The sequence below is a fragment of the Schistocerca serialis genome, chromosome 1 (genome assembly GCF_023864345.2).
Source record: "Schistocerca serialis cubense isolate TAMUIC-IGC-003099 chromosome 1, iqSchSeri2.2, whole genome shotgun sequence".
NCBI lineage: Eukaryota > Metazoa > Arthropoda > Insecta > Orthoptera > Acrididae > Schistocerca > Schistocerca serialis.
Genome location: NC_064638.1, coordinates 854,965,907 through 854,981,715, shown reverse-complemented (window position 1 = coordinate 854,981,715; position 15,809 = coordinate 854,965,907). Strand labels below are relative to the sequence as shown.

Sequence of the window (15,809 nt, the reverse complement as noted above, 5' to 3'; positions counted from 1 at the left end):
TAGCATGTGGCCTAAGAGGCAGCCACAAATAGTGGGTTCTCTTCTGGAGAGTGTCATGGTTTGTTACTGCACCTCTGTTGGATTTGCATCTCATAATGTGCACTTTACAATTGTAGTGTTCTCACTGTGTTGTCAGAATTGGACACTAGGGATTGCAGTAATATCGTACTTAGCAGAAGGGTATCACACTTTCCAGGACAATAAACATAAGGCACAGGTACTGTCATTAAGTCAGTTGGGTGAATTCATCTCAAATAACACAGATCTGTCACCTCACCTCATGGTCATGAATTTCTCTGGAAAAAATATCTATTGGACCTCTATATCATAAGTGTTCAGAAATAAAGTATTTTCATTTTATCTTCATTTCTGTAAATGGTACAGTCCTTTGAAAAATGCATATTTTGTAAATAACTCTTAAAACAGTAGATAACAAAAATATATAACTAATAAACCAAACGTTCTGAGGACCTGGCAGATGTTTTGCATTAAAGCTCCATCTTAATGTGTTGAAATTCAGTATACACCCGCACACTTATGGGCTTCCTTTAACTTAAAAATTTAAGTTAATTTTTCCACTTTTTTTTAAGTTGGGAAGTCACAGAACACTATTTTTCTGTCTTATTACCAGATACTACTGTCGTAATTATAAACAGTATCTTCTTGGCTCCAACTATCTGTATTATGTAAATATTCATTACCAAAAATGTAAAAAAATTGCATTTTTACAAGTTATTTACTCAAAAACTTTTGAGAATTAAACAAAATATTGTTTGATTCATATGTTAGTAGTCAGAACACATTGGGTGATATTTTTCTGTGTAAACAGGAAAAAGTTTTTTAATGTTCTGCATATTTCACATCACTGAACTTCTAGTTTAAAATATGCGTTTTGGCAACACTGTTTACAGTGCTCTTATGTTTGTAACAAACGAGTAAGAGCTTGCACATAAACCATTCTGCATCAAGATTTGTGTTTGGGTTGAACTTTTTGTTTGATACGTCAGTGAGGAAGTACGGTAGTCAGAGTGAGGTGTGTGGACTATAAAAAAGATGCAAGAAGGTGGCGTTTAAGAAAAGTGAAAAAAACTTCACAGTTGTTGGAAATCTGTCAGAAGTATTGCAGAAATATCATGGTCTTCAAGTAACGGTATCCATTGTGCAAGAATTGCTACAGTCACTACAAGAAGAAATTTATTGACAACCCATCTGAACGATCACCATCATCTGAATGTGAAACTGGAGAAGACAGTGCAGATGTTCATATTCCTGGGTGCGAAGTTGTTGATGCATTGAACATTAGCATTTCTGCTGTAGCCCCTACTATATCCCCTCATAAACGTCCAGGAATGATAAGAAGCCCAAGAAGAAAACAGTATGCAAAGAAAAGGGAAGAAATCGAAACAATTTTTACACAAGCAACATCTTCAAAACTTTGTGAATTGTGTGATACAGATGTACATGGTACTGAACCTGAAGATAGTGATATGTGCACGAAACGTGATGTGTGGTTTCAAAACCTAAATACTACTGTCTCAGCAGCCACCATTACTGAGAAGGTACAGTTCCCGGCACTGATATCAGCTATTCTAAGCAGCAGATACAGAAATACATACCCACTGCCTATATTATTTGATTTCAAAAGCTCGTAAAATAAAGAATTACAAAGGTATTTGGGCATGCCCAGATTTTACTCTGGGCAACCGTTGCAAGATGGTATGCTTACTGTTACTCTGGAATATTACCTAAGTGATGGCAAACATTGCAGCAGGCAAAGTCTTAACCAGGCTGATGTTATCTGTGTTAGTGAAAGTGGTTAAAAAGGTAAAAGATATGAGATCAATAAGAGAAGCATCTCCTAAAGAAATAGGAGAACCTGATTTAACTGGTCTCACAAAATTGTACTCCTTACGTTCAAAATGGGTAAAATGCCAGCCAGTGATGGAACTTGTGCACAGTTTTTACTGCACTAATTTGAAACTTTTTTGTTTCGCCATAAGAAGTGTTACGGAAAGAAGTACACGGAGATGGATGTGATGCTTTTGTGTGTATGTCAAGAGCCACAAGATAAATCCTGGTTGCAGGAGTGTGCAGTGTGTCCTGGTGCTGAAGTGACAACTATTGAAGAAGTATTACACCTTCAGGATACTGACAACAATGTAACCTATGTATTGTGGGAGGGTGGAGAGTTGGTGAAGAAGACACTAGAGCCAGAGAAGTTTGTTGCAGAGGTTAGGCATTAGCTCCTGAAAGGAATAGCTCACCATTATATCTGTAGAATTCAGAGACAGGTCATAGCAGAAGAAAAGAGGCTGCATCCCAGAATACTGACATATCAGTTCTTCATTTTGGTCTGTTGCCTTGCAGAAGAAAATTCAAAGTTACCATTGGCACACATCACAGGTATCAATATTCACACGTGTTGCACACTTCCTTAGAACATCGCTCTGTTTTGCTGTTGTCGGTGATTATCTCATTCATGAGAGTGCACATGCACGCTATGCTGTCAGTATTGATAATTGATGACATAGCAGCTAGAGGCCAAGCATTTCCTAAGCATGTGTATGTGACTGATGGTGCAGCATCTCATTTTAAAAACCGCTTTCAGCTTTGAGCTTGGTCAATACTGTAGTACAGGAATTACAGATAAATGGATATTTTCAGCAACAGTTCATGGAAAAAGTGAATGTGATGGGGTAACAGTTCTCTGCAAACATCTTGCAATAAGGTTTAATCTTCAGCATGAAGCTGTTGATGCTACACTGGTATAGGCATGCATATTGAAATACAGAGATATGTAAACAGGCAGAATACAGCGCTGCGGTCGGCAGTGCCTATAAAAGACATAAAGTGTCTGGTGCAGTTGTTAGATTGGTTACTGCTGCTACAATGGTAAGCTATCAAGTTGAGTGAGTTTGACTGTGGTATTAAAGTCTGTGCATAAGCAGTGGGACACAGCATCTCTAAGGTAGCGATGAAGTGGGGATTTTCCCATACAATCATGTCAAGAGTGTGCTGTGAATATTAGGAATCCCGTAAAACATCAAATCTCAGACATCGTTGCGGCCCAAAAAAGATCCTACAAGAATGGGACCAATGACAACTGAAGAGAATCTTTCAATGTGACAAGTGCAACCCTTCAGCAAGTTGCTGCAGATATCAATGCTCGGCCATCACCAAGTGTTAGCGCACAAACCATTCAACAAAACATCATCAATATGGGCTCTCAGAGCCAAAGGTGCACTCGTGTACACTTCATGACTACACGACACAAAGTTTTACGCCTCGCTGAAACTGTCAACACCGACATTGGACTGTTGATGACTGGAAACATGTTGACTGGTCGGACGAGTCTTGTTTCAAATACCATCAAGTGGATGGATGTTTACGGGTAAATCCATGGGCCCTGCATGTCAGCAGGGGGCTGTTCAAGCTAGTGGAGGCTCTGTAAAGGTGTGGGGTGTGTGCAGTTGGAGTGATGTGGGACCCCTGATGCTTCTAGATACGATTTTGACATGTGACACATACGTAACCATCCTGTTTGATCACCTGCACCCATTCTTGTCCATTGTGCATTATGATGGACTCGGGCAATTCCATCAGGACACTGACCCCCCCCCCCCCCTCTCTGCCCACCTCCCATGTCCAGAATTACTAGAGTGGCTCCAAGAACACTCTTCTGAGTTTAAACTCTTCCACTGGCCACCCAACTCCATAAACATAAACATTATTGAGCATATCTGGGATGCCTTGCAACGTGCTATTCAGAAGAGATCTCCACCCCCTTGTACTCTTGTGGATTTATGGACAGCCCTACAGGATTCATAGAGTCAATTCCTTCCATCACTACTTCAGACATTAGTCGAGTTTATGCCACGTTGTGTTGCAGCACTTCTGCATGCTTGCGGGGCCCCTACACGATATTAGGCAGGTGTAGCAGTTTCTTTGGTTCTTCAGTGTATAAGAGGTGCTCCTGGATTTGTACACACCACATCAACCTTGGTAACAAATATGAAACTCTTAATTCTAAATGAAAATACCTTAAGGAAATTCCGTGTAAAAAAGAGAAGAATGGTCTGCTATGAAGCCTATGGTAGGAATTCAGTCAAGTCACTACTGGGTTGCTTCCCGAAGTAGCACACACATTGCAAGAATGGCTCTCCTTGAAATGCAGTCTATTATTGTGCATGAAATGCAGTGACCACAGTTTACATTAGAAGACTTTTCATTTCTTGTGTGTGTGTGTGTGTGTGTGTGTGTGTGTGTGTGTGTGTGTGTGTGTGACTATCATATGTGGGTGGGACAGATAACAAGTGTCTCTCATGAGCTGCGAGATATAACTGTCTCCTCCATGATACCTCATGGTCCTGCTAATGCTTTCAAATGGCCATCATCAAAAGATCAGTGTGCAGTTCCCATTTCCCAAGTACTGCTCTTGTTGGATCATCCTTTTCCGCGTGCAACTTCAGCTTGGGTATAAAAGTTCAGTGAGAAGCAGATAAAGAAGAGAGAAAAACAAATGAATTCTTCAACAGTGAAGTGTTGATTGTTACATTGTAGGCAATTTTAATTTATGGGGAGTCATGAAGTAAAATCATGACAGAAGACAATAATAATTTGTGAATAATATCATAAAAAGAAAAATGGGTATAAGTATTCTATCTCATTTTTGTTATAAAATGCTTTTGTATAAAATTATGGATTGTTTTCCCACTCCCTTATAATGTAGTTAAGTAATTATTTTGATTCAGAAATACCAGTTTTGGATGACTTTATTTAAAATCAGCAATCAATTTAAATATTTAAGTGTCTGTGACTTTTTGACCTTGAGAATAGAGCTAGATACATGTAAAAAAAAATCTCACGTTTAGTACAGGAAAGTATTGACTGATTGTACATCCCCGAAGTACAATGATCAACTAACATACCATGAAATTTTTAGAAAGTTTAGGGTGGGGCTTTTGGAGAAAATTGTTTCTAAATAATCATAAATTTTGACAGTTTAAGAATTTCATACATTAATTATCATAGCTGACAGTTAGCAGTCTTTCCACTTCATCATTTCTCAAGGCAGTTGACATCCTTTGACTGTTCACATTTTTAAAACATAATTTTGAAGTTTGCTGAAAGTTACAAATTTTCATACTTTATTTTTCCAAAAAAAAGGGGGGGGGGGAGGAGAAGGCTCAGAAGTATGTATGTATGAATCATATTTGGTTTCTTTATTACAGTTTTCCAATTTTCCCTTTCATTAAAACATTTTCACAAATACTCTCACTTAGAGGTCTGTAGTGTTTCAAGAAATCATCAGAAAACCGAAATATTGCAGTTTTGAAGAGGTATCATGTGGAACTTCAACATATATTTTTTTTCTTTCAGCAAACTTTGAAATAGTGGTGTGACGCATTCACTCTTGACCTGTATGACTTGAGATGAAATTGCCCAGGTGTTCTGCTTTGACTTTTCAGTATGCAGTAATGCAATATTTCTTTTGTAACCATCACTTCCTCTGAATTTTCCCTCTCTTCTGAGGACCTACCCCTTTCTTCTATTGTAACTTATTTGATGTAATGAGAGAAATTTAAAGAGGAAACATTGCAATCTTTTGCAGGATCCACTTGGTAAACCCGTATATCAAATACACCTTAAATCTTCTATAGGACCTATATCGGTTCTTCTGGTTGACAGGAAGATTGAGGAGCCAAACATTAAAGAAGAAAGCATGGACAATGTGGAACAGGTAACTTTGTGGCTGTGAACAACATACTTGCAAGTAATAACAAGAGCTGTTAGTATAGCTCATTGAGTCAGTATAACTAGTTTAGAAGTAATTTAATGAAACAATGGAAAATCCAGGATGGAATGTTAGAAGTAATTTAAATTTTTATACTAACAAGCGTCCTCAATTAAATTGAGATTGGAAAAAGCCTACTTGTTACTGGTGTTTACAAAGATTGCATGTACAGTAGTTTCTTATTACTTAAAATGGGATGAGGTCCCTATAACTATTAGCTTTATTAGGATATTTGCATAATATGGGGCACAGGAATTTTAAAGTAAGGGTGCAGTATCTTTAGTCTCTGTGGAATCCAAGATTGTTTTGCTCATGCAATCAGTTTCATATGGAGAATGGTTTTTGGGCTTCTTTGTTGTGCAAGGGGGAGGGGAGTGGAGTGTACATGCCCATGCCCTGTTCCATGCTTGGTCAATTGTCATGTTTACACTTTTGTTGTGATACTAATTAGAATTCTAATCTATCCCACCCTTTGGACACTCGGGATTTATACAGTATTGTTAGCTTACAGCATATTGATAAAATGCTGTGGATTTTAATAGAACTGTGTTTTCATTTGGTTTGCCTTTGTGGAAAAGTATCTATAACAATTACTTAGATTTTTCTTTCTTCAAACATGTATGGTATAACTTACTAGGTGGACGAGGAAAATGCTAACTAAAAAATTTTGAAAAATGCTGGATGAGAAAGGACTGGCAGCTGCCTCTGAAACATTTCCCTTCTTCTGAAACTTGTAGTTGGCTGTGTGTTTTATGTAAAGATCATCCTTAAGACATTTCACTTACTTCATTTTTGTTTCTAGTCTTACTTGGGATATTTTTTGTCATTTTTCCATTCCAGTATCGAATTGCCAAATTGGCTGTTAGATAAGTTTTTGTATCACTAGTTCATGTCAGATGTGTTTTAAGAGTTTGTTTAAAATTTTTAACAATTAGGGCACCAGTGGGACAATGACTGAAGAGCAGGTATTGACAGATGCCCGTGAAAAGTTAGAAGCATACAAAGCAGCTATGAAAGCACCACCAGAAACATTAGCTGGTACTGCTCTTGCTTCTCGTACAACAAGATTGCGCAGTTCACCGCAGAAGGGCACATTACCAACAACAATGGCCAAAGTTCCTGTTAGGCAAGCAGCCACTACACAGGTAATTATAATTTTCTCTAAAGCGTAATAAATAACTACGTAGACTTACAAATGTATGTTCAACTACATAGAACCAATCATTTTAGCCTCTTTGAACAGTCTTTTATAAACCATATTGAATGGGATGTGAACTGCTGTGCATCTGAAATAATACATGTTCCTTGTGCCTTTAATTCTGAATAACTTATACAGGGCTCTGTTTATTTGAAATATTCAAAAATTTGTTCTATTGCTACCTCTCCTTGCTCTTGACAGTTCTCAATGCTTTTGCTTTTTCTATAATTTTATTTTTCAAAGTAACTTGTGTTTGTAACCTTAATTTTTTAGTTACATAAGACAAAGAATTAAGTTATCTGGGGTATTTAAATATGCATAACTAATTTACAGGAGGAACAAGTATCTCAGTCACCATCAAGCCCTAAACGTCGTAGAGGTCCAGGGCGACCACCCAAACACCCAAAACTAGACCTAGACGTAGAATTGGATATGGAATTGTTGGAGCCCGATATCATTCTCAGTGATGTTGTATCTGGTGATGGCACTGGTGAGGATCAAAAACTGCTTCAATTACATTATTGTAGTGACACTACTTCACGGTAAACTTAATGTTTTTGCAGACCCGTAGATATAGGGAAACTTTGAGTGGTTCAACGCTCTTTCGACATGCCCTCTTTTTTATCTTTCTATTTGCCTCGTTGTCATGGGAGAGTAGTTGCAAAGAAAGTAATTTTCTTAGAGACTGTCCATCTTACACATATCTGTTAATGCTTTATCTCTGCACTGTTGATTTCAGATGATGAATTGTTTTTATTATTAATGTGCCACAGGATGTCGCATGGATTTAAGATTGAATATTGTGTGAGACAGTATACATTTGTACTCTGCAAAAGCCAACATTGTGTTTCATTGAAACTGATTCTATTTATATGCCATTTTCAGATTTTATGCTAAGGGCAACAGTTAGGACACCTCTTTTGCAATCTTTGATATTGTCATTGCAATACCATTATGGAACTAGACGTTTTGTATTGACCATAGATGGGGAAGACTCAAAAATAGAACAACTGACCGAGAACCATCATATTAAAAAGGTTTGCAGATACTAAATCCAACAATGGAAAAGATAACCAGAATTTGCAGTTATAAACTGGCAACAAATGGATTGTGCTAGTTCACCACCAATATTAAATGTCTGCCCCTTGTAGCTGAGTGGTCAGCACGACAGTGTCATGCCTAACAGCCCGGGTTCAATTCCCGGCTGGGTTGGAGATTTTCTCCACTCATGGACCGGGTGTTGTGTTGTCCTTATCATCATCATTTCATCCCCATCGACACGCAAGTCACCGAAGTGGCGTTAACTCGAAAGACTTGCACCAGGTGAACGGTCTACCCGATTGGAGGCCCTAGCCACATGACCTTTCCATTTACCAATATTTAATGTCATAATAGTACCCAACAAAGCTGTACCTTTTTGTTTTTGTGACAAAGCAGTGGCCATGTGTCTAGATCTGCAAAGTGCTTGTCCAACTTGCAAGGCGTGCAGGCTGTACAACAAACCCACTTTAAGAAGGCAGTATACTAACACCAGGCTGGTATAATGTCATAAGCTTCTCAAAAGAATATAGAAATTCCAGTAAAAGAAAAACCTTGATTGCCTTCTTTATCGTAATACACCGGTCCACAAATTCATTAAAATGTAGGTCTGTCCTGAAGAATGCCTGATACATACACTTCTGCATTTCTCTTGTAGGCCTTCCCTATTCTGATTTTTCTGTATTCAAAAGTGAAAGAAACCATTTTCAATCATCGTTATTCATGACCAGACTCTGCTTGAGAGTAACTCTCTCCAGGTTGTATCTGCAACAGCTTGAAACTATTTTATAGTGTGCCAGTAATTTGGTTGGGAATGCATCTAGACATTTTAATTCTCTGATTGTTAAGGCTGAAGACCATCACTGCCTGCCACAAAGTTACTACTCTTTTCACACATTTCTACATAACCACGTAACATGATGAAAACTTCTTTGATGGAAACATAAAGCATCTGTTGTATGTCGCTGAGGTTCCTCTAAAGCCACAACAATCACCTTTGTTGATGTACCCAGCAGTGAAAGTCTGTAGCACATTGTGGTGTTCAAAAATTCTTTCTGTTGTTTGATTTGCATCACAGTCTAAGAAGCTTTTAGGGGATTGTCATTGGCAGCATCTCATTAAGTTGATGGGAGGTAGATATTGTGTGTTAGTCCAGAAATGACACAGTTTTAATTGACTAGGAAACTTAATTTCAACCATCAGTTAGTTGCAGAGCGAGATTTCAGTGCATTTAGGACAACAGAATCATTTTGTATTTTAGTTAGTGATGTATGTGTAGGTGTAATTTGAAACACTTTTGCGATGTATGGATGACTCGTCGTTTCGATTTTTGAGGTCTTCAGCATATCGATCTCGTGAGTTTCTTACAGAGTGTATAAGGGACTAGGCACTCCTTGGACTTCGCCGTGTGTCTTGACGGCGTCGTACACCAGTCTTCTGCTCACTACAGATTGTTTCCTCATATTCTCGAAGAGGCACTCTTTGTTCACCGAGAATCCTCGCTCCGCAGCTGCTTGACCGTGAGCGCGATTTCCATTGCCTTCTGCAGCTTGTGGCACGTTGCATTCTGGTTCTTGAGACATTTCATCCAGAACTCGTCTAGCCGTTGCTCCTTTTTGTTGAATGTTACGAATTTTGTTTTGCAGTTCTTCTTTACAACAGAAGTGTATTGCGCTTCTGCTTTATCGGCACATACACCGTTCATCCAATTGCTCTCCACCAAAATCTGTAGAAAGGAATGAAATCTTTTGGGACCAGCCTCCCTGCACGCTATTGTGGGATCAGAGCAGCTTACAGCTTTTGTCAACCTAAAGTGTTGTCCGCAGCTCGTGGTCGTGCGGTAGCGTTCTCGCTTCCCGGGTTTGATTCCCGGCGGAGTCAGGGATTTTCTCTGCCTCGTGATGACTGGGTGTTGTGTGATGTCCTTAGGTTAGTTAGGTTTAAATAGTTCTCAGTTCTAGGGGACTGATGACCATAGATGTTAAGTCCCATAGTGCTCAGAGCCATTTGAACCATTTTTTTGAACCTAAAGTGTAAGGGAGATTTCTCTATCAATTTTGACACAAGCTTGATCATTCCTCTTCTGCATTCGCTCCGGAACTTAGCGATTTCAAGGACTGTGAGAGACCTGCACTTTCTGAATTCATTCTTGACGGTGAACCCAATCTTGACGTGGTTCACACCCAAAAGATTGGATTCTTTGTCCAAATTAACTGAGGGCGAACTCTTCGTCGGCTGGACAAATCGTGTCATCGTTGTCTCCATTATCTCTGGCAAAGCAGAGTGGAGGAACGGTGCTAGCGGCCAATCGGATTGGAAATCCTTTAGGAAAGGTGTCAAGTCTCCAGCAAAAGTCTTGAAAAAGGCAATTTTCGGACCAAGTAGCTTGTGCTTGAGGTGATCCTCCACTACTCCGTCGGTAGCACATTTTGGTTTGTTTTTTTCTTCCAGTTTTCCAACAAATATTCGCAGAAACGGAAGCATTACTAGAGCTCGCTCAGCAACTTTCACATTCTCCAGCCATTGGATCGCGCAAAACTTTAAGGGAAACAGTTCCGATTCCGTTGTCGAAATATACAGAGCTCTTCTGGCAGGGACATCCTTAAAAAGATTGTACAAGGCACGTAAAAACTGAATTATCATCCACTGTGTTTCTTGAATTGTGGACTTGAAGGCGCCGTGAACAATGTGAAGCCCACACGTTCCAATTTCCAGTAAAACGGTGTCTACTCCTTCATTTTCTTTCAAAAAAATTTTAAGTTCCCTTAAGAACGCGAAGTTGACGTTAGGGCCGTCCATCGATACTTGTAAAAGTTTTTTCATTGCTTCGCCGGGAATTTTTTTCTTGAAGGACTCGAGTAGCTTAGCTGCCGTCGTACTGCCTAGAAAAGCCGATGCGTAGTAACGGGTGCACACTAGACTTTTTTTAATGTCCCAATAACGCACTAAAATGTCCATCTGGATTCTTTTGCACACCTTGTTCAAGGATTCGTCAAAACAAACAACAGTCCTTGATGCGTTTACGAGGTCAGATTTAATTTCAGACTCAAAGAAGGGAGCTAGTCCATATTGCACGGTATAACCGATTTTGTCCTTTTGTAAACGCATGCTCTTGGCTACTTCACTGTCGGGGAACATTGCGGGGAAAAGCAACACGTTGTTCGCAGAACTACGCAGTGACTTGTGTGAAACAATGCACTCCAAACACCACAGTATTTCCGCCTTTGTTACTTCGTCCTTTATTGCCATCCGATCAATTCCTCTCAGTTTATCCACGGGTTTTGACATTGCAGTGACATCCTTCTGCGGTGGCGCAACAATTCCAGCTGCCAACGCCGCTGTTGTTGACCCAGCTGAATCCGCAGGTGTTGTAGTGGAAGTAGAATCTGTCTGCTGGATTGAAGTGGTCGCTGCTGGTCGGGTGTAGATGTACACACTTGCTGTGCTTCTCATGGCAGCTGTTTCGCGACGTGCTTCTTGGATTTTGTCATGTGACTTGTAAGAGCCGATCTTCCCATAGTACGGATGTTAATGAGGGTCCTTGGACATAATCCACATTTAGCACTATAAAGGTCTGTAGGTACTTTCACCAACCAGTCCTTGAATGCTGGATCTGACAGCCAGCTATCTTGAAAACCAATCGTCATGGCGCAGTCGCAGTGGTTGTTGGTGGGCAACCTTTATTCGAGAAAGAACAACGGTGGATGTAAATAAGGCTGCGCCTCGTTATTATGTATAATGAAATATGACACAATGAGTGTTACCTACCTTGTGAGTTTATAAAATTTTGCCCCACACGTGCGCAGAACTGAATTCAACAGGTGAGCCGAGCACACTGACTACTGACAGACTGTGTGATTTGAAAATCGAACTTGACAACACTGTCTCTGCCAAGCAACAATCGGCGTTAATTACGATATTATTAGTAGTGCTGCGTTTGTTGACCCTTTAAGAAACTATGAATGACAAAACGTATCAACTAGTCTTACTCCAGTAATCTGTTGCAAGTTTCTAGCTAATTTTACATGTACAGAACAGCACCTCAATTATAAAGACGAAAGATATTAAGGCCACCGCGCTCATCGACCAAAGTTCTGAAGGCTTCGCCACCTTTTCGTTCTAGCTTATTTCTTACCATGAGGCTTCTCCTCCTCTCCCTTTCTCTTTCTATCGGCTGCTATTGGTTGCTTGCTCTCGTCTCCCATCCACAATTACTAAGTTATGAAGTCTGCCGATTACGAACGACTTGGCCTCCCAGTTATTTTACAGCTGAGGCGCTCTACTGTGTGTAAAATTTCCGAAGTGCTTTAGGACTTGGTAGACCTTCTGTTGTACATATACCAATTTTAATTTAAAGTCTAGATTCTGTAGCAGCGTACATGTTGATTTACTTGTAGAGGAATGATTTACCCGCTTAATTTTAAAATATGGTTTTACTTGACTTCCAGTACATTGATAATGTCGCTTTTTATGCATCCCTCCGTACCTAGAAATGTAATAAACCCTGTTCAGCTGTTATTGTTGTCTTCACGTTATGTTTCCTTGCTGTTCTTTGACGTACTTGCAAGCTCCCTCTCCATATTTTTCTGCTAATCAAGTCCGCAGTAAAGGAAACACTCTGGATGATAATTCAGTTTGTACATGCCCTGTAAAACCTATTTAAAGATTTCCATTCCAGACTAGCTCCGTATATTTGGACCATCGAATCGGAGCGTTTGCCCTTGAAGATTTGCGTGATCCGATGGCTGGAGAACTTTGATGTTGCAGAGTGCGCTCTAGTAACTGCTTCTGTATTTGCCAATGTTTGTTGCAAAGATAGAGCACAAAAAAACCCGAAACGTGCTAGCTACACGGCAGTCTAAGATCATCTAAAGAACATGCTGCTCGGCTCAATAAACTCGTATTTCAAGACTCTTGCTCCAGACTTTTCTTCTTTGACCAACTTACGTAATGTTTTCTTTACCATTTATTTGCCAGCTAGTATTTTCCTGTAATACTGTCTCGACGTTTTTTTTCTCTTTACATATACCAAGTTACAGTTTTTGGCATTGAATGTATAAACGGCAATTGTTTTATTTGTATTTAATCACGGTAACAGCGGCTGTATTATTACGGCGTTTCACAGAATTGGGATTTTGAACAGGCATGCAACAATGTTAGCTGCTGAAAGCGATGGCTCGTCTTTCGTGTGATAGATTGCTGGCTTGGTCATCTCACCTCGCCTCCTCAGCTCGCAGCGATGTCTCTTCCCACTTCATCCAGTCACTGGATCGCTTTGCATTGACCAGCTGACACAGTGGTGACTCCTATTCTGTCCCATCCTTCATTGCCACTCCAGTCCCAGTCAGGCAGAACGCAGAATGCTCTCAAAGATCCCTAGACCTTGTTGTGAGTGCTCGCAGCCTTATGTCAGTGGGTGTTTAAATGTTGTACAGTATATTCAGAGTTTCGAATAAAAACAATGTAAAAGTTGATGCATCACTCGTCGAGAAAACATGACACCGACTACAGCTAAGTATAAACTTAACTTCGTAATGGTTCTCCTAAATCGCTGCAGCTATAATCACGAAATAAAAACTAAATAGTGTTATTGGAAAATGGCTTATGGAAAGTTTAGGGTTTTTATACTTCCGAGCACTTTAGGAAACGAAATCCTGCAAAAAACAACGCGTTTTGGAAAGATCTTTGATTCGCATCGGCATTTGGACTGCATGTTTGCGTAATACGAGAGTATATGTATGAAATACATCAAATACAGCAGTTTAGTTTCCGAAGCATTCTTAGGTTCCTGCCTAACCACGCCCTTCGAGAAAAAGCAGCAAAACATTGTTAATGCCCAATACTATATGTGAAAGTTTAGCTTTTCGTGAAGATATAGTGTACTTACATTACTTTAACCAATTAACCTTTCGTCTTTGTATGGTCGTGCTACTTAACAATGATGCTGCTAGTAGTTGAATACATAACATGTATTACGCACTGATCGAGGCCCACGAGGAAGACAGGCCGCGGCACGTACGTCACGAAGAACGGCCTGAGCTCGCTCATTCCTGTAACTCAGCAGGCAAAATGTGTATTTAGATCTGTTAACTCGCAACCGGGTGCGTGCATACTAACGAGAATTTCATCTTGTACTGGAATCCGTTATTATGAAGTCTTACTGATTACTGTTCGTACAACAAAATTTTAAATCAATTCTCGATAGAAATGGTATAACCGTTCATTTACAGCATTTAGTCTCTTCTTCGTAACAGTTCTCCTTTCATAGAAGATGTGGTGCCTTACGCAACTGATAATCATTTTGGTATGATTTTAATTGCCAAATTAGAGCCTTTTAGTAGGCCTGCGGATTCCTATCATTGTAGGACTAATAATAGTGGATTCCAATAGTCGATGCAATTCACGTTCGTACATACACATTTAGTTACGTTAACCGGTGTAGAAACGCACTTTGCTGAGTTGAGCGAGCTCGACCCACATTCGTAACGTACGCGCCGTGCCTGTCTCTCTCGCAGGCCTCGTACTCTGAATAACTGCCGTCATTCGCTAGCGAGATCACGTGACATGAGCTATGACTGGCTGACAAAAGTGCATCGCTCAACGCAATCTCTTTTTTTAAGGCTTCGGAAGCTACCATGCTGTAAATTGTGGAATTTGTGTATATACTTTCGCAATACGAAAATAAAATCTGTCTATATTGTCTCGCATCAAACATCTTTCCAAACGCATTGTTTTTCCTGTTTCCTTAAGTGCTGGGACGTCCTCAGCCGGTATAAGACCTTCACTATTCAAAGGACTGATAGTTTTTACAGCCCGAGGGAAAGTATACTGTTGCTTAACACAGATGTATTTTCACCCGCTTTATACATAATTTCATCTGGGAGAAATTGTATTTTCATCCGGGATAAATTGTGTTTTTAACCGGGAAATCCTGGAAAAATCAGAGAATTTTTTTTTTCTTGTCCACGTAGACACCCTGCAAGGGTCAGCCTAGTGTTAATTGCGGAATGTGCAGGTGCACCATCATGCTGATGCCACATATGTCAATGCGTTTCCAGTGGGACATTTTCGAGCAACGTTGGCAGATCATTCTGTAGAAACGCGATGTATGTTGCAGCTGTTTGGGCCCCTGCAATGAAGTGAGGACCAATGAGGTAGTCGCCAGTGATTCCGCACCATACATTTACAGTCTACGGTCGCTGTCGCTCTACCTGTCTGAGCCAGCGAGGATTGTCCACGGACCAGTAATGCATGTTCCGTAGATTCACTGCCCCGTGGTTTGTGAAACCCGCTTCATCGGTAAACAGGTAGAACTGCAACGCATTCTCTGTTAATGCCTATTGACAGAATTGCACTTGATGATTAAAGTCATCACTATGTAATTGCTGATGTAGCGACACATGAAACGGGTGAAAGCGCTGATGATGCAGTATGCGCATGACACTACTTTGACTCAGTCCACTGGCTTTCGCAATGTCCCGTGTACTCATGTGTGGGTTCATGACAACAGCAGCTAACACACCAACTGCACCTGCTTCTCCTGTGACGGGCCTGTTACGGACCCGTTTTTGTGCTACGACCATACCTGTTGCATACAGTTAGTGGTAGATGTTTTGCAATGTACGGCACGTTGGATGCTCTCTGTCCAGGTACCATCATCTCCGCCTTTTCAGAGTTCGAATACACCATGGTCACAGTTCCTACAACACTGCACTATCACAGACGTCTGGTAACACGATGTACTACATTTGGTCTGCGTGCAGAGACGAATGCAGAATA

The 15,809-nt window shown here is 40.2% G+C and overlaps 1 protein-coding gene across 1 annotated transcript in view; it reads left to right on the top strand.

Annotated features, from left to right (window-relative positions):
- Positions 1-15,809, top strand: part of LOC126485364 (transcription factor E2F5-like) — a 69,523-nt gene that overhangs the window by 40,849 nt on the left and 12,865 nt on the right. The window contains exons 5-7 of the mRNA XM_050108867.1: positions 5,612-5,740; positions 6,730-6,939; positions 7,326-7,482. Coding sequence (XP_049964824.1) covers positions 5,612-5,740; positions 6,730-6,939; positions 7,326-7,482 — 496 coding nt within the window. The remainder of the gene's footprint in view (positions 1-5,611; positions 5,741-6,729; positions 6,940-7,325; positions 7,483-15,809) is intronic.